The sequence below is a fragment of the Balaenoptera acutorostrata genome, chromosome 11 (genome assembly GCF_949987535.1).
Source record: "Balaenoptera acutorostrata chromosome 11, mBalAcu1.1, whole genome shotgun sequence".
NCBI classification, from domain to species: domain Eukaryota; kingdom Metazoa; phylum Chordata; class Mammalia; order Artiodactyla; family Balaenopteridae; genus Balaenoptera; species Balaenoptera acutorostrata.
The window spans coordinates 6,421,829-6,439,847 of record NC_080074.1 but is presented as its reverse complement, the minus strand read 5'-3'; the positions used below and the strand labels follow the sequence as shown (position 1 = coordinate 6,439,847).

Genomic DNA, 18,019 nt, shown 5'->3' with positions numbered 1-18,019 from the left:
ATGTGCAGCAAAAAATGGTTGTTGTTTCAAGCCCCTAAGTTTGTGGTGTTTGTTACTCACCATCAGTTTGTCAATGGATAACCCATACACCCCCTCCGGGAGAGCCAGTGTTCACCTGTTTCACTTTCCTTCTACTTCCTGCCCACATGCAAGCTGCTTTTGCATAGTTGTTATCAGAATACAAATACAATTTCGTAATATGTTTTTCTTCACACTTACTGTTATTCAGTTTCCCAAACTGCTTTATAATCGTCACAATTATTTCAATGGCTGTACCGTAATCCACTTGGTTAATCTATTCACCTTTCCCCAACCAGTTAATGTTTAGTTGTTTCCAGTATTCTTCCCTAACCAATTTTTAAGACTCGACAGGACACTTAGTGCTTAAAGCATGAGCTCTCAAGATATCTCAAATATCCAAACTTATCATACTGTTTAGCTCTTTTCTTCTCTCTGTCATTCTCTTGTTGGTTAAGAAGAGCTCCAAAACGCTTCTCGGCATGAAGAAGCAAGCACTCAAATCCCCCATCCCTGGCATGTAACCAGCTGCCCAGAGAAGCCGAAAGAATGCGCTGAGTTCTGCTGGGCCCACAGCACTGGGCAGTGGGACACAAAACAGCAAGTACAAAATACTGTCCTGTTCAGCCTTCTTTTCAGAGCTCCCATGAAACAGGGCTCTGGATAAAGGATTTCACTTTACCTTTGAGAAGAAAGAACGTAAACTTGACACTAAACCATACACAGGCACTGAACTACTCCATAAACGCCCTCCCTCTCTGCAGTCCACGCTCCTGAAGGGAAATTAGGTTGCAGTTTGTTTGTTTGTTTGTTTATTGGCCATGCTGCCTGGCTTGTGGGATCTTAGTTTCCCAACCAGGGATCGAACCCAGGCCCTCGGCAGTGAACGCGCAGAGTCCTAACCACTGGACCGCCAGGGAGTTCCCAGGCTGCAGTTTAAAGGGCAGGTGACTTCACTGCTGTCAGAAGCAAAGCTAGGGTCATCTCTCCATCCACCGCTGGAGCTGGAGGCTGGGTGCTGCCTACTCCATGCCCAGGCCCGGCCAGGCTCCGGGGATGCTGGGATAAGCCAGGCCAGGTCCTCTTTCTCCAGGAGTTCACAGTGACACTGGAAGAGGGGACAGGCCGGGAAATCACAAATCACGGCACTCAGCATTTGCTGCCACGGCACCTGAAGAGAGCAGCCCGGGAGGGCGCGAGAGGCAGAGGTGGCTTCCAGGGCAGGTGCGCTGGTGCACAAAGGACAGTGACGGCACGCGCTGATGGGGCGCCCGCCACGCGCCAGGCCCTGCCCCGAGTTCTGTGCTTCGCTGCTTCCTTGAAACCTCAAACAACGGTGTTTGCAGAGAGAGGCCAAGTCCTCTGCTAACAGCCACACAGACGGCAGTGGAGGAGCCAGGGCTGAAGCCACGCGTGGCTCTGGCTCCAGGGTCTGGACATGTAACTCCTGGATGCACTGCGTCTCCAAATGGGGGGCTGAGGCGGCTTAGAAAGCAAAGCACGTACAAAGATGGAAAAGAAAGATAGTTTCAGCAGTGGGTCAACAGGGGAAAACGTGCAGCCTGCTGCACTGGCGGGGAGTAGGGGAGTCGGGGGGAGGAGAAGTGGCTGAGAGAAGCCGAGTAACATCTCTCAAGGTGGCGGCAGGGAGAGTGAGTCTGGGGTGGGGGGATGTACAGGGTGACAAAGCCCCTGCCGACCCCGATGTGTGCCCCCACTGGCCCCCTGCCCCCTCAAAGGTTCACTGCAGCGCTCTGGACCCAGGAGCTGCACAGGGTCGGCGAAGTGTTTGGCTGAGTAACCCAGCAGGGATGTGGAGGCCGCCCCGAGGGAGGGAGCAGACCAGGCCTGGACCAAGGAGGACACAGGACCTCACCCTGAGGAAGTGAAAGGCGGGGAGAGGAGTCTAGGAAGACTCCAGGCTCCTGGCTGGGTGGGTACCACCCGGGACTCAGTGCCCACACCCTGCTTTTCTAGCCTAACTCGCCTTTCCATGGTTTCTCAGTCAGTCCAGCCAGCACCCTCCTGGCCTAACGAGAGGGAGGTGAAAGGAAGCACCAAGCCCTCCCCACAGTCCTTTCCCCATCCTCCTCCCCACCCCACCCCGGAGGATGCTGACCTCCCCGAGGTGCCAGGCAACGGGGCACCACTGTGACCAGCACGAACTGGAGGCGGGTGGGGCTCTGTTTCTCACCCAAGTTCCCACTGCCGTGTAACCACACTCAGCCGTGCTGAGACATCCCGGGACTTCCTGATAACCAGGAGCGTGGGACACTCCGCCACGTATACTAACCCAGGGCCTTCTCCCCGCGCGCACGAAGGGCCCGGGACGAGAAAAGTGTAAGGGGGAGGCGGCACGATGGTGTGGAGGCGCCTGCACAGGACAGTCCGTGCACCGGTACGGGATTAACCACGCTGACAAACGGGCTCTGCAAGACAACCAAACCCTGGTTTATACTTACCAGTAAAAATTCCAGTCCTCGTTCTCTGTCACTTGGACCCATCCTCTCTTTTCAAAGTTATTTATCAGCACCGACTTCTCGATATCAGTGACCCATTTCACTTTTCCTGCCATAATCCTGGAAGAGATCACCTTATTGGAACCATGAAACTTAACAACTCAAGTCCCTTCGCCCAAAGGAGTCCTCTACACAAGGTGAGCAGACGTCCCCCACCCCCAGCTCAGTCCTCCCCACGGTGGCTCTCAGTCAGCGCAGGTCAACCCCCGGGGGACATATGGCAACGCCTGGAGGCACTTTGCTTGTCAGGACTGGGGGTGAGGGATGCTTCTGGCATCTGGTGAGCGGAGGCCAGGGACACTGCTCAACACCCTCCGACGTAGAGGATGCCCCGCCCCGGCCCCCGCCAACAGAGCATCCAGCGCCGAAGGCCAGTTGTGCGGAGACTGAGAATCCTGGTTAAGCGGGAAATAAAGGCAACACAAGCTGAATGGCAGCTGCGACTGGAGCCACGAGGAGAGGCACAAGGACAGGCACCACGGTGAGAGCGGAGGCAGCTGGGAAGGCTGCCCTGAGCGGGGACCCTGGAGCTGACTTCTGACGGGCGGGTGGGAGGACTCGCCCCAGTCTGGGCAACCCCCGTCCCCTCAAGTCCTGCCTATCTCCCTGCTGCTTCCCGATTCGCTACACCAATTCACTCTCTTTAACTGTGGGTGATATTTTTGTTTTTTTAATATTTATCTATTTGTTTATTTATTTTGGCTGCGCCGGGTCTCAGTTGCGGCACGCGGGATCTTTTTAGTTGCGGCATGTATGCGGGATCTAGTTCCCCGACCAGGGATCGAACCCGGGCCCCCTGCATTGGCAGCACGGAGTCTTAGCCACTGGACCACCAGGGAAGTCCCTAACTGTGGGTGATATTAAGTGTTTGACCACATCAATCCCGGTGAACAAGCAACGTGGCTCTCACTGTACTTAAAATACGCAGCCCCCTGGCCCTCATCTGCTTTTCCAGGTACATCTTGTGCCACCTTCTCCCTCACCCGCTGTTCCTGCCACATTGGACTTCTCTGCCCACCTCCTCTTCTACCTCAGGGCCTTGGCTCATGCTCTGCCTGCAGTACTCCGCCGTGCTCTGCCTGGCCAAGCTACTGGCCACTCGTCTGCCAGCATAAGTGAATGTCACTTCCTCCACAAAGCCTCTCTGACTCTCCAGACCAGCTACACGGCCCCTTGGCACCCTGCAGTTCTGTCCTTGCTAGAGAGCAGGAGCTGGCTTTCTTTGTCACTGCTTTGTGCCCAGGGCCTGGCACCGTGCCTGGCATGCAGCAAATGATCACTTCAGAGAGAATGAGTGACTGTGGTCACAGGCCTGTCAGTACCACCATGTGACTTTGAGAAAGTTTCTGGACTTGTTTCCTCCTTTGAATTCTGGTTTTCAAACTGCTGGGGCAGTCCAGGATTCCAGGCTCCCACCCCAGCTCCGACCAGAGAGGGCTGCATTTGTTACACTTCTGTGTACCTCTTCACAGAAGGTGAAGGGTTTTCAGGAAGAAGGGCTTCCGTGAAAAACTGGGCTTGAAAGCCAGGGGACCTGATGAGCCTCGAGGGCCTTTTATGAAAGGAGGCACCTCCCCCATGGACTTGTAATAGCTTCACATTTGGGGCAACTTAACAGGGCAGAAAAGGCATGGGACGAAGAGACGGGGATCCAGGTATGTGTTGCCTGGGAGAGGAAAAGCGAAGACACTCTCATGATAGAATCCACCAGGATTCTCGGGGTGCTTCCACCCAGCGTCAGCCCACTCCCTCCTCGCGCTGCCCAGCGAGGCGGGTAGTGTCATCGAGGCGGGACTGTGGTCAAGCATAGGTCCCGGAACTTGGGTTTGAGGCCCAGCTCCACCACTCACTAGCTGTGTGACTTTGGGCAAGTTACTTAACCTCTCTGAACTTGTTTCCCCCTCTGTAAAATGGGGATAACAACAGTATCTACCCATGTCATAGGTTGGAGTGAGAAGTAAATGAGTGAACACATGTAAAGCACCGAGAACAGTGCCTGGCACATAAGGAAGCGCTCAGGAAACATCTCATACTACTGTCATCATCCCCGGTTTTCAGATGAGGAAGCTGAGGCTCAAAGGTTAAGAGCCTGTGTAAGAACAGACCAAAGGGACTGATGGTGGCTTGAGCCAAACCTAGGGTGACCCTACTCTAAACCTCTTTCCACACAGCCCATCCCTTCCCTCTGTGAACTTGGCCTTCATCAGGATGATGACAACGCCCACAGGGTCACAGTGAGGAATAAATGGAACCGCTCTCTGCAAACTCTAAGTGCCACATGACAGCCACATAAGGCTGCTAACTGATCGGTCATGACCCACGTGCAGGTCAGCAGCGACCACACGGAAATGATGGCAGCAGCACCACAGAAGCCGCGTCCCCGTGTGCCGGTAACTCACGCCTGTACCGGAGCAAACCCCACACGCCTCACACCCACTTGCACTGTCCAGGCCGACTGCTGAGGGGAATTTACTTTTTCACCACGGGTGATTTGCACATACTGCATGTTACAAATTGAAGTTTTGTGGCAACCCTGCATCGAGCAAGTCTGTCGGCACCATTTTTCCAACAGTATTTGTTCACTTCATGTCTCTGTGTCACAATATTCTTGTAATATTTCACACTTTTTCATTATTATGTATGTGCTACGGTGATCTGTGATCTAGTGATCTTTGGTGTTACTACTATAACTCACTGGAGGTGTAGGTGATGGTTACCATTTTTTAGCAATAAAGTATTTTTTAGTTAAGGCATGTACCTCTTTTAGACAAGTTGCTAACTCCCAATACAGTCTGCAGTACAGTGTAAAGACAACTTTTAAATCCAGCGGGAAACTAAAAAACTCATGTGACTTGCCTTCTTGCGATAATTCGCTTCACTGCGGTGGTCTGGACCGGAATCTGCAGTTATGTCTGAGGTTGGCCTGTATTTGATTTCAGTCTGAACAGCCCTGCATCCCTGACCAATCCTGCTCGTACTCTGCCCCCTAGAGTCCAACTGCAGACACAGGATTTCGGTGAGAATCACCCCCAAGCCAGGTAGCGCCTACACCACAACCCACACCCTGCACTTCAAATGCCAGTCTCACTGGGCGACCTCACTCCCGCCACACCTCCCACCTGGAGATGACGCAGAAGTAAGAGCAACAATGCAGAATAATGATAAAGGCCGTACTTTATATGTGTGCTGTGCTTCAGTCATAAAATAGTCTGAAAATGCTTCCAAGGGTACAATCCTAAACCCAATAAGGCCGATGGGGCAAATATTCTCATCTTCACTTTACTGAGCAGGAAATGGAGCCTCCGAGAAGGGTGGGTTTCCTCTCGGCCCCCTGCCTCCTCCACCTGCTGTGTGGATGAGGGGTCACCAAGGAAAACATCTCAGCCCAGACCTACCATAGGTACTTATGGAGCCAACGGGAACGTCCAATTTCTCTTCAGTTTCACCAAATTTTGACTCGGATTCTTACCTAAAATAAAATACACAAATGATTGGCACAAAAACAGACATATGGATCAATGGAATAGAATAGAGAGCCCAGGGACTTCCCTGGTGGCACAGTGGTTAAGAATCTGCCTGCCAGTGCAGGGGATGTGGGTTCGAGCCCTGATCCAGGAAGAGCCCACATGCCGCGGAGCAACTAAGCCCGTGCGCCACAACTACCGAGCCTGCGCTCTAGAGCCCGCGAGCCACAACTACTGAAGCCCGTGTGCCTAGAGCCCGTGCTCCGCAACAAGAGAAACCTGTGCACCACAACGAAGAGTAGCCCCCACTCGCCGCAACTAGAGAAAAGCCCACGCGCAGCAACGAAGACCCAACGCAGCCAAAAATAAAAAAATAAATGTATTTAAAAAAAAAAAAAAGATTAGAGAGCCCAGAAATAAACCCACATACCTATGGTCAATTAATCTTTGACAAAGGAGGCAAGGATATACAATGCAGAAGACAGTCTCTTCAGCAAGTGGTGATGAGAAAGCTGGACAGCCTCATGTAAATCACTGAAGTTAGAACACACCCTCACACCATACACAAAAATAAACTCAAAATGGCTTAAAGACTTAAATATAAGACATGACACCAAAAAACTCATAGAAGAGAACATAGGCAAAACATTCTCTGACATAAATTGTACCAGTTTTCTTAGGTCAGTCTCCCAAGGCAATAGAAATAAAAGCAAGAATAAACAAATGGGACCTAATCAAACATAAGCTTTTGCACAGCAGAGGAAACCATAAACAAAATGAAAAGACAACCTATGGACTGGGAGAAAATGTTTGCAAATGATGCAACTGACAAATGCTTAATTTCCAAAATATACAAAGAGCTCATACAAGTCAATAACAACAACAAAAAAAAACAACCCAATCAAAAAATGGGCAGAAGACCTAAATAGACATTTCCCCAAAGAAGACATACAGATGGCCAACAGGCACAAGAAAAGATGCTCATCATTGCTAATTACTAGAGAAATGCAAATCAAAACTACAACGAGGTAACACCTCACACCAGTCAGAATGGCCATCATCAAAAAGTCTACAGATAACAAATGCTGGAGAGGGTGTGGAGAAAAGGGAACCCTCCTACACTGTTGGTGGGAATGTAAATTGGTGCAGCCACTATGGAAAACAGTATGGTGGTTCCTCAAAAAACTAAAAACAGAGTTGCCATATGATCCTGCAATCCCACTCCTGGGCATATATCTGGAGAAAACTAATATAATTTGAGAAGATACATGCACACCAACGTTCATAGCAGCACTATTTACAATAGCCAAGACATGGAAACAACTTAAATATCTATCAACAGATAAATGGATAAGGAAGATGTGGTATGTATATACAATGGAGTATTACTCAGCCATAAAAAAGAATGAAATAATGCCATTTGCAGCAACATGGATGGACCTAGAGATTATTATACTAAGCGAAGTAAGTCAGAAAGAGAAAGACAGATATCATACGATATCACTTATATGTGGAATCTAAAATATGACACAAATGAACATATCTATGAAACAGAAACAGACTCACAGACATAGAGAACAGACTTGTGGTTGCCAAGGGAGAGGGGGTGGGGTAGGGAAGGATTGGGAGTTTGGGATTAGCAGATGCAAACTACTATATATAGAATGGATAAACAACAAGGTCCTACTGTATAGCACAGGGAACTAAATATATTCAATATCCTGTGATAAACCATACTATAAATAAATATGAAAATGAATATATGCATGTATAACTGAAACACTTTGCTGCACAGCAGAATTTAACACAACATCGTAAATCAACTATACTTCAATAAAATTTTTTAAAAATTAGGGGAACTTCCCTGGTGGTCCAGTGGTTAAGAATCCACCTTCCAAGGCAGGGGATGCAGGTTCGATCCCTGGTCGGGGAACTAAGATCCCACATGCCGCGGGGCAACTAAGCCCGCGCGCTGCAACTACTGAGCCCGCGCGCCTCAACTAGAGAGCCCGTGTGCCACAAACTACAGAGCCCATGTGCCACAAAGAAGAGCCCGCACGCTACAACTAAGACCCAATGCAGCCAAAAATAAATTAAAAAGAAAAAAAAAATTAGGGACTTCCCTGGCAGTCCAGTGGTTAACACTCCACGCTTCCAATGCAGGGCGCACGGGTTTGACCCCTGGTTGGGGAACTAAGATCCCACATGCCATGCAGCACAGCCAAAAAATTAAAAATTAGAAAAAACATTAATATACAGACGAAATGTACACAGCACAAGATCAAGAGGTGTTCTAACAGTTTATGAATATAGCCAAATGATAACTAACCAGAATATTCGGTGGATGGCGTCTTCTGTTTAAGTGCCCAACGGAGGATGCCTTGGGTTCCTCTCTTGTCGTGATAAGTACTTCTGAATTAATTACTTATTGGCTCCCGCTGACCTTCCCAAGCTGCCAGGCCACCCCTTCACTTCACGCAGCCCTTGCTCTGGCTGAACGCACCCCCCTCTGCTGCTCTGTGCTCACGCGCTCACCCGCGAACCTGTGCCCGTGCTGTCCCTCCATCTGAACGCCTCTCTCTGCTGCTCTTTATCCAGCTCCACCAACCACGCGGGGAACAGGTCAAAGGCCACTTCCCCCAGGGGGCCATTCTCATCGCCTTCACTGGAATTAGTGTTTCCCTCCTCAGGACCCCCTGCAGACCCTTCCTGCCATCCTTGCCGGCACTCAGAACTTCCCACCTTGCATTTCAGTTCTTTATGTACGTTCCTTCCATAAATGTGTGAGGCGAGGGACTCTCGTAGTCACCATTTCCCTCTCAGCCCACTGATTCTAGATTTAAAGGGGAGCATTTGCAGCGAACCCCACAGTTCATTTGCCCGACCCCATTATCTCCAGCCCTTCAGCACATGAGACGCAAACAATGACTCCTTGTTGTGTGAGTGACTGAATGGACAAGTCCTCAAGGCTGGGTCCTTGGAACCTGACTCATCGCTTCCCTGGAGATGTTATGGGTTGAACTGTGCCCCTGAAAAGATACATTGAAGTCCTAACCCGGGTACCTGTAAACATGACCTTATTTGGTCAAAGTAGGGTCTTTGCAGTTAAGATGAGGTCATTCGGGTCAGCCTTAATCCAATGACAGGTACTCTTATGAGATGGAAAGTTGGACACAGACACACAGGCAGGGAACGCCTTGTGAAGACACAAGGACGGACAGACAGAGGGAAGGCAGCCATGTGCAGACGGAGGCAGAGATCGGAGGTAATGCTGCAACGAGCCAAGAAATGCCTGGGGCTCCCAGAAACTAGAAGCCGCAAGGAACCCTCCCCTAGAATCTTCAGAGAGAGCACGGCTCTGCCAACACCTTGATTTCAGGCTTGTGGCCTCACTGCGCCACCCAGTTTGGGGCACTTTGATACCGCAGACCGAGGAAACTAATACAAGAGACGACCATCCTAAACACTAGGGAAAAATGAAGACTGAGAAATTTACACCCATAAGGAGGTTTACATATATATATTTGGGGAACAGGGCATAGTAAAGTGCTGAGCAAGAAGACAAGAGAGTCATTTACGGTTAAAAAAGGAAAAAATGAAGTAAGGCCCCCTCTCCTTTAAAAGAACCTCTTTTCAGAAATGCCCCAAATCAATGTGGAAACCACCACTGAGAGCAGATGAAAAGGCAGCCTTGGGAAGAGCCAAAGGAGGGACGGCAGTTCCCTCCACACCTGAGGCTTAGAGACCTAGTTCGCTTAGAGACGCGTCTGAGCCACGGAGCAGCTGTGGATCCTGGCATGTCCTCTCCGGGCCTCAGCCTCCCCAGTGAAATAAATGGGAAAGAACTGATTCACTCTGTTACAAAGCAGAAACTACCACACCACTGTAAAGCAATTATACTCCAATAAAATGTTAAAAAAAAAAAAAAAGAATGTAAGTGACAGCTCCTGGGCGGTGCTGCTGGGATTACCGCAAGGTCAGGTGGGCGTGGACCTGGCACACAGCAGGTTCTCCGAACAGTCAACTGGGTTTGAAACAAGTGCATCAGGCAGAAAGAGCTTCACCCTGAAGCTGCCCCTGATTCGGCTCTGCACGTGCCTCCTTTCCAGCTCCTCCTCCCGGCAGGCGTGCCGGGCCCCGCCCTCACACAGCAAGTGAGTACGTACTTCTATCATCGCTGAAACAACAGCTACCACTTCCCGAACACCAGGACGCATCAGGCCCCGGGCTGGGCGGTGTGTGTAGATCCTTCTCTACTGGGTACCTGGTTACAGCTCACCTGAGGCCAGCAGGCAGGTACTCTCCCTATTTACAGACGGGAATGTGGGGCTTGGAAAGCAAGAGGCAGAGCAGAGACTGCTGCCTTGGCAACCCGCACAGTCTCCCTCCCACACGGGGTGCCAACCGTCATTACATGCATCCCCCTTGTCAGGCGTCATCGACCCCACAGGGCAGGGGGTGGGTCCCCCAGCACCCAGCCAGGGCCAGGCACAATGAGGGGGCTCAGGTATCATCTGTAGAACAGACTAAGGAACCAGCTGGCCAATTCCCACATTACAGAAACCAGGGCTGACGCCTTCCCAACCCTAGGAAATACTCAGCCTTATCTATTTATCAGGTAAATAGATAAATACCTGAGGTTAGATTGTTTTCCTGTGACTTCCTCCTAAAACAGAAGAGAAAAAAAAAGTGGAATTAGCGGTATTATGTGATGAACTTGACACGTTGCCTCTCTACTGGTTCATATGAACTGACGCCTCAGAATTTTAAGCCACAGGGTCGGCTACTTTCAAAACTGAGCATCATAAAAACCTAATCAGGAAAAGCAGCGAGTGATGTGCTGGTCCTCACGCTGCTCACAGCCTCGAGTCAGCGTGGGCTGTCACTACCTGAGGTATGGCAGCCTCGGAAAGCCATCCTGAAACCAGACGGTTGCTGGTTATTTCCAGAACACCGTGGGTCCCACTCCTGGGGCAAGTGAGCAGGATCTTCACAAGCTTGAGAACAGGTTTCCGCTGGGACATCCCTGGGCGTCCGGGCCACCAATAGTGGTGGCCATCTCATCCATCCACTGGGCACCGAACGCCACTCCGTGCCAGGCGGGTGACGGGAGATGGAAAGCCACCCGGGACCAGGTGCTCCTGGACAGTCCCGATCCAGGGAAGGCAAGAGACGCGTTCAACCAGCGGCAGCCCCGGCAGCAAAGTGCTTTAACAACCTAACAAAATCCAACCTCAGTCCTGGGGAGGAAGTAACCATCAGTCCAGTCCAGCAGCAAATCATGCCCGCTCCACCCCCAGAAAATTCCGGATCCGTCTGTGTCTCTCCCCAGAATCCCCACAATCCAGGCCACAACTGGCTTCCTTGGTCCCATTCTCACCCCATTGCAACACAGACCAATCTTTTCAGACACAAAGCAAATCTTGTCACTCTCATAAGCCCGCAGCGGCTTCCCACTGCACTGAGAATAAACCTAGCAGCCCACCCATGGCCTGCAAGGCTGGCCCAGCGTGACCCGGGACCCCCATGCCTCTCGGGCCCTGTCTCCCAGTACCCTTCCCACCTGTCTTCCCTCTCCAGGCCCCAGCCTCTTTCGGCCCCTCACACCCACCAAGCGGCATCCAGTCTTAAGGCTTTGCTCTTCCCCCACATCTGGCCCTTTCTCAAAGGTCAGCTCCTCAGAGTGGCCTTCCCAACCTCAATCCTTCCCCTTTACAGAGCTGTCGCTTTACTTCTCCGTGGCGCTCACGTTGCACACAGCTGTTTAGTCGGTGCCAACTCAAAGCATGGTCCGCGGACCAGCAGCATCTGCATCACAACCTGGAGCTCGTTAGAAATACAAATCTTCCAGCGCCCGCCATGCGCACACAAGAGTGTACACATTCAGACTCTTTGGGAGCAGGGTCCAGGAATCTCTGTCTTAACAAGCTCTCAGGCGATTCTTATGCAAGCGCAAGTTTGAAAAGACCTGGTCTATGAGACTTCCCTGGTGGTCCAGTGGGTAAGACTCCATGCTCCCAATGCAGGGGGCCCGGGTTCGATCCCTGGTCAGGGAACTAGATCCCGCATGCCTGCCGCAACTAAGAAGTCCGTATGCTGCAACAAAGATCCCGTGTGCTGCATGCAATGAAGACCTGGCGCAGCCAAAAATAAATAAATAAATTTAATTTAATTTAATTTTTTAAAAAAGGGACTTTCCTGGTGGCGCAGTGGTTAAGAATCTGCCTGCCAATGCAGGGGACACAGGTTTGAGCCCTGGTCCAGGAAGATCCCACATGCCGCGGAGCAACTAAGCCCATGCACCACAACTACTGAGCCTGCGCTCTAGAGCCCACGAGCCACAACTATGGAGTCCATGCGCCACAACTACTGAAGCCTGCATGCCTAGAGCCCGTGCTCCGCAACAAGAGAAGCCACCGCGATGAGAAGCCCGCGCACCTCAACGAAGAGTAGCCCCCGCTCACCGCAACTAGAGAAAGCCTGCACACAGCAACAAAGACCCAACGCAGCCAAAAATAAATAAATTAATTAATTTTTTAAAAAAAGAAAAGACCTGGTCTAGTTCATGTATTTGGTTCCTTGGTGACCATCTGTCTGACACAGATATGTCACATTGTGAGCAGCAGTGCTGTTCCGCTTTATCTCCTCCTGAATCCCCAGCACCCAGAACAGTGTCTAGCAACAGCAGGCTCTCAACCAGTATGTGATGAATTAACAAAAATAAAGACGTGAGTTCCCTCCACACACACAATCAAACAAGCACTGTTTGTGCCAAGCAGTGAAGTAGGCGCAGCCCAGCCCTACAGGGGCTGTAAGTCCCAAGGGGGAGACCCTGGAAACAGTCACCCATAAACACTTCCACAGCTTTACCCTGCTGAGAAATAGGAGGCCGGGAATTTAGCTGATTTCCGCTGAGCAAGGGAACATCTTGGGAAATCTCTGTGCCTACAACCCCAGGAGGACAGAATTCTGCCAAGAGGCCTTTTACCTCCTGGAGTTATGACTACTCCCAGACAAAAGTCAGAACCACCTCTGAGGAGAAACAGCGGGGGGCTGCGGGGGTGGGGGGGAAGAACTCACACTCATGGGAGTCACTTCACTCTTCTGGGTCCAGCCGTTGGAAAATGGGAGCAGTCTCCGCCCTCATCCCCTTACCCCAGACACTTTGATCACTATCAGTTTCAATAAAGTCCCAGCTAGGCCAGGATCCTTGGACACTTGCATTCTTTTCCAGCTAGTTAAGTCTTTTTTGAAAAGGCAAAAAGAGACACCTTTAAATAAAGTAACAATATAAATGACGACTTCACATCAGTGCCCTGCAGCATTCGGTCGCAGTTGTGTTGCCCTGTCCGTCTCCTCACCCCCATGCTCCACGTACCTGTTTACCAGTGCCTGTAACTCCCTGAGTGCAGGGCAGGGTCAATCTTTTTGTACTGCCACAACCCAGCACCCAAATGTGCTCATTAAATATTTCCTGAACAAAGAACCACTTTGCAAACAAACCTCCAAACAGCTTACAACGACCAGATACTTTGAGGTCTAGAATGAATCCCCTGTAATGCCCCAGCTACTCTAGGGGTGTATGGCTACCACCATCCCACCCCCTCTAATGATGGGAAAACAGTGCCCCAGAGAGAGGTGAGCAGGGCGGGGAACACTTATCTCCTGTCTCCTGTCCAGAGCTCTAGCCACAGGTACACCGCGCCCTGCAAGATGCCAATAGGAACAATACAGATTGCAAATGAATGAAAAAGCGTAGGAGCAATGAAATTCTGGGATAACCAATAATAAGAAGAATGCAATTACAAGGATCGAGCGGCACAAGTTAAGTCACAGGAACTCGGAGGAGGAAGAGGGGCACAGTGGTCAGCGCAGGCTTCCCGGGGAACGCGAGTCCAGCGAGCAGCATCTAAGCCGCACCTTTGCGGCCCCGTAGACCAAGGCCCACAATTGTTCTCGCATGCGCACTCGCCCACCAGCACGGCCACACCCTCGGTCCCCAGAGGTGGCGGCCTCGGCGGCGGGACCTACCTGTGGGCGCACAGTGCGGAGGAACGCCCAGGAGCGCGGAGCACGGCGGCCCCACGCCGCGGTCCGGCCCCGCCTCCAACCCCACTCGGTGCTCAGAGTAGGACGCAAACCGCTACCCGGCGCGGACGGGCTCTACTTCCGGGGCGGCGTCCTGGCAACTGAAGACGCGGCCCTGCCAGCGCCGCGACTACTTCCGGGGTCAGACTTTCCCTGCCGGTCTCTACACCCCTATCCCGGTGGCTCGCTACGCCTGACGCTGAGATCCTACGAGGAGCCAGCCGTACCCCCCCCCGGAGCCTTGCAACCTTCAGGGCCCAGAAATGAGGTTGCGAGGGGTCGGGATAGAGCCTAATAGTGGGAGGTAGAGCGGTATGATGCCGGGGGCATCCAGTCGGCTCGGTCCAGTCGGCTCTTTATCCCCTCTGCTGCTCAGCTTCAGTATCTGTAAAACTAGGACTGTTCATAGCACCTCCCTCGTAGGGTTTGTTGTAAGGATAAGAAGTTGTGCTCAGCAACTAGTAATCAATAAATGGCCTACTCAAAGGTAACCTCATTGGTGAAGTGTTCCCTGAGCGTGGGACAGGTTTAGTTCCTCAAACTAGATATTTAAAACGCCTTCTGTTAGGAAGAGGCAGCCTAGCCTAGTGAGAAATTTAAAACTGAAGCCAGGGGAATTCCCTGGCGGTCCAGTGGTTAGGACTCCGCGGTTTCACTGCCGAGGGCGCGGGTTCAGTCACTGGTTGGGGAATTAAGATCCCACAAGCCGCGCGCGTGTGGCCAAAAAACCCAGAAAAACAAGCCAGGCCTAGATTGAATCCTCGCTTCAAAATCTACTAGCTTTGTGGCTTTTGGCAGGTCACAGTCACTTCTCCTGCCTCAGTTTCTTGTCTGTAAATGGAACAACAGCACCTATATTGAAGGGTTGTTGGAAAGATTATTTAAAAAAGAAAAGGCACAAATACTAATTGCTCAAATACTTGTTGAATTAATACACAATAAAAGAGCATGTACCCCAGACATCTGTCAGCCATGAAATTGTACTTGAAGGCAGCATGAAAGAAGAGAAACAGAATTTATATCCCTGCTCTGTTATATTCTAGGTGTCTGGGCATGGGAAAACCCCAGCCTTTTTTTTTTTTTTTAATAAGTTTATTTATTTATTTATTTATTTATGGCTGCATTTGGTCTTTGTTACTGTGCGTGGGCCTTCTCCAGTTGCAGCGAGCGGGGGCCCTCTTCATTGCAGTGCAGGGGTTATCATTGCGGTGGCTTCCCCTGTTGTTGCAGAGCACGGGCTCCAGGTGCGTGGGCCTCAGTAGTTGTGGCACACAGGCCCAGCTACTCCACGGCATGTGGGATCCTCCGGACTGGAGCTCGAACCCATGTACCATGCATTGGCCGGAGGATTCCTAACCACTGTGCCACCAGGGAAGCCTCCAGCCTCTTAATTACAGTTTTTTCATGGAGAAATGGGAATAATGATCTCCATCTCTCAAGGGTGGAAAAGTGTTTAAATTCCTAGGTGAATAGCACCTAGGAAGATGTTTAACATGTCTTACCATGTCCTGCCCCTGTGCAGAGTACATGCCACTCCAAACAGCATCACCAGCAGCCAAAATACCAGAAGGCTTAGGTGCAGGCAGTGGGAGGAGACCAACAGCACAAGAGCAAATAGTAGGAAAAGTTCTGGCCAATGTGAAGAATTAACTGGGAGCTAGGTAGTCCCAGGAGAAAGACAGGAAACTAAGAATCTCAATGCTAACCTAATCATGTAAATCTAGTTAAGTCTTTAAGGACTTTCCATTGCCATCAAGATGACATCCAGACTCCTTAATATGTTATTAGTTTTAATGTAGTTAAAATCTGTTAACCTTTTTCCTGTATAGTATCTCAGTTTCCTGTTGGGCCTAGAAAGATCCATCTTCACAAGTTGTAAAAACATAACTTATAAGAGGCCAAAAATACAATCAACTAAGTTAAATGATAAACTGAAAATGTGTCCATCATCTGACAAAGCATTAGTTAATATCCACAATATACAAAGAGTTTGCACAAGTCAATAAGAAGAAAATACAAAAATTGGCAGAAGAGATGGAACCACAAATTCCAGAGCAGAAGGATAAAGCAAGATGGTAAGTAAAAATATGAAAATATGCCCAAGTCACTAAAAATTAAGGATATTAAAATGTTTAATGAGGTATTTTTTACTGACAAAATTGGCAAAAATTTAAGATATAGTTACAACTAATGTTAGAAAGGATATGGGAAAAAAGCACTCACATCCACTACTAACAGAAGTGAATATTAGCATAGCTTTTAGAAGTCTGGCAATTTGGCAATATTCATCAGACTTTTAATACATGTTTAATTATATACTCTTTAACCTATAAATTCCAGTTTTAGGAGTTTTTTCCATAGAAATTCTCTCACAGGTAAACAAAGATATGTGTACAATAGCATTTAAAGCAGTATTATTTCTAATAATTAAAAATTGGAAAAAATATAAATGTTTTTTAGCAGAAGTCTTATTGGCTAAATTAAAGTTCATCAATTTAGTGAAATAGTATTGACCTATTCAAAGGGATAAAGTGGATCTACGTGTGCTGACCTGGAAACATATACATAATATATTAAATGAAAAGTGCAAATTACACAACTTTGTATTGTATGATTTTTAAAATCATTAATATGTATATGCATTAAATATAATTTAAGGGGCATAAAAAAAGCCTGAAAAAAGATATGCAGTTACTGTTAAGAGTCATTCTTTTCAGGAGTTGGAATAGAAAGTACTTTCTCTTCTTATAGCCTATATTTTTTATTGTCTGAATTTTTTAGCACAAAAGTATTATTTTTTAATTTTTTAAAGCTTCAATAAAATAAAGTTAAAAAACAAACTTTTGGGACTTCCATGGTGGTCAGTGGTTAAGAATCTTCCTTCCAATGCAGGGGATGCAGGTTCAATCCCTGGTCGGGGAACTAAGATCCTACATGCTGGGGGGCAACTAAGCCCGTGCACCACAACTAGTGAGCCCACATGTTCTGGAGCCCATGCACCACAACTAGAGAGATGCCTGTTTCGCAATGAAGAGCCCACCTGCCGCAGCTAAAATAAAAATAAATAATAAATAAATAAATAATAAAAATAAAAAGAAATATTTTTTAAAATTAAAAAAATAAAATAAAAAACGTTTTTCCATTTTGAAACAGCGGACTGAACATCTTTTCACACCCCAAATCTACTGAAAAGGCAGAAGAAGAAATAGAAAAATACAACAGAAGATTAACTATCCAGGAATCTGAATACCAAAAACATCCAAATAAAGGAATTTCTCTAAAAGGTTTTGTTTTAAGATCGTCTGTTTCTGGGAATTCCTTGGTGGTCCAGTGGTTAGGACTCGGCGCTTTCACTGCTGGGGCCAGGTTTCCATCCCTGGTTGGGGAGCTAAGATCCCGCAAGCCCCGAGGCACGGCCAAAAAAAAAAATCATCTGTTCCTAGATCATGCCTTTGTGGCTATTGAGGATCCGTTTGCCATGCTGCGTTATCACTGGTGTTCTTAGCTCCACCAGGCAGGCAAGAGAGATTGCTCATATGGGGCAGTCCCATCTTCCTCACATGGGGAGAAGGACTCAGGCACAAGGGGAGATGTCACCTGGGGGTATCACAGCACAAGTTATGGCAGATCCCAGTTTATGCGTTTTGAAGGATAACCATTGTATAAAGTACTGAACTGCAATTGTGCAAACATACGTTGGTTGTTAAATTCTTTTCAAAGACATGTCTCCCTTTTGGTGTTAAGTTAGTTGAACTACAGGAATAGTCTTAATCCACTTTCCAGATTTGGTTTTCTGCATAAGTGATCATCTGCTGGAAATCCATGACCTAGTTGGAAGACTAGGAGAAATACTCCCTATAGACAAAACAGTGAGGAATTCCTGGAAGATGAGATAAGACCAGATAAATGGGCAACCCCAGTAAAAATGAG

At 49.0% G+C, this 18,019-nt stretch overlaps 1 protein-coding gene across 7 annotated transcripts in view; it reads right to left on the bottom strand.

Annotated features, from left to right (window-relative positions):
- TTLL1 (TTL family tubulin polyglutamylase complex subunit L1) overlaps positions 1-14,175 on the bottom strand; it is a 36,878-nt gene extending 22,703 nt beyond the window's left edge. For 2 of the 7 annotated variants that reach the window (XM_007189157.2, XM_007189161.2), the window contains exons 1-4: positions 14,033-14,175; positions 10,636-10,667; positions 5,933-6,006; positions 2,481-2,597 (exon numbers count right to left, since the gene is read on the bottom strand). In XM_007189157.2, the coding sequence (XP_007189219.2) occupies positions 2,481-2,593 (113 nt within the window). In that variant the 5' untranslated portion in view covers positions 2,594-2,597; positions 5,933-6,006; positions 10,636-10,667; positions 14,033-14,175. Of the gene's footprint in view, positions 1-2,480; positions 2,598-5,393; positions 5,498-5,932; positions 6,007-10,635; positions 10,668-13,807; positions 13,878-14,032 lie in introns of those variants that run through there. The other 5 variants (XM_057556145.1, XM_007189160.2, XM_007189159.2 and 2 more) reach the window with 5 other exon arrangements.
- Positions 14,176-18,019: the final 3,844 nt, after the last annotated feature.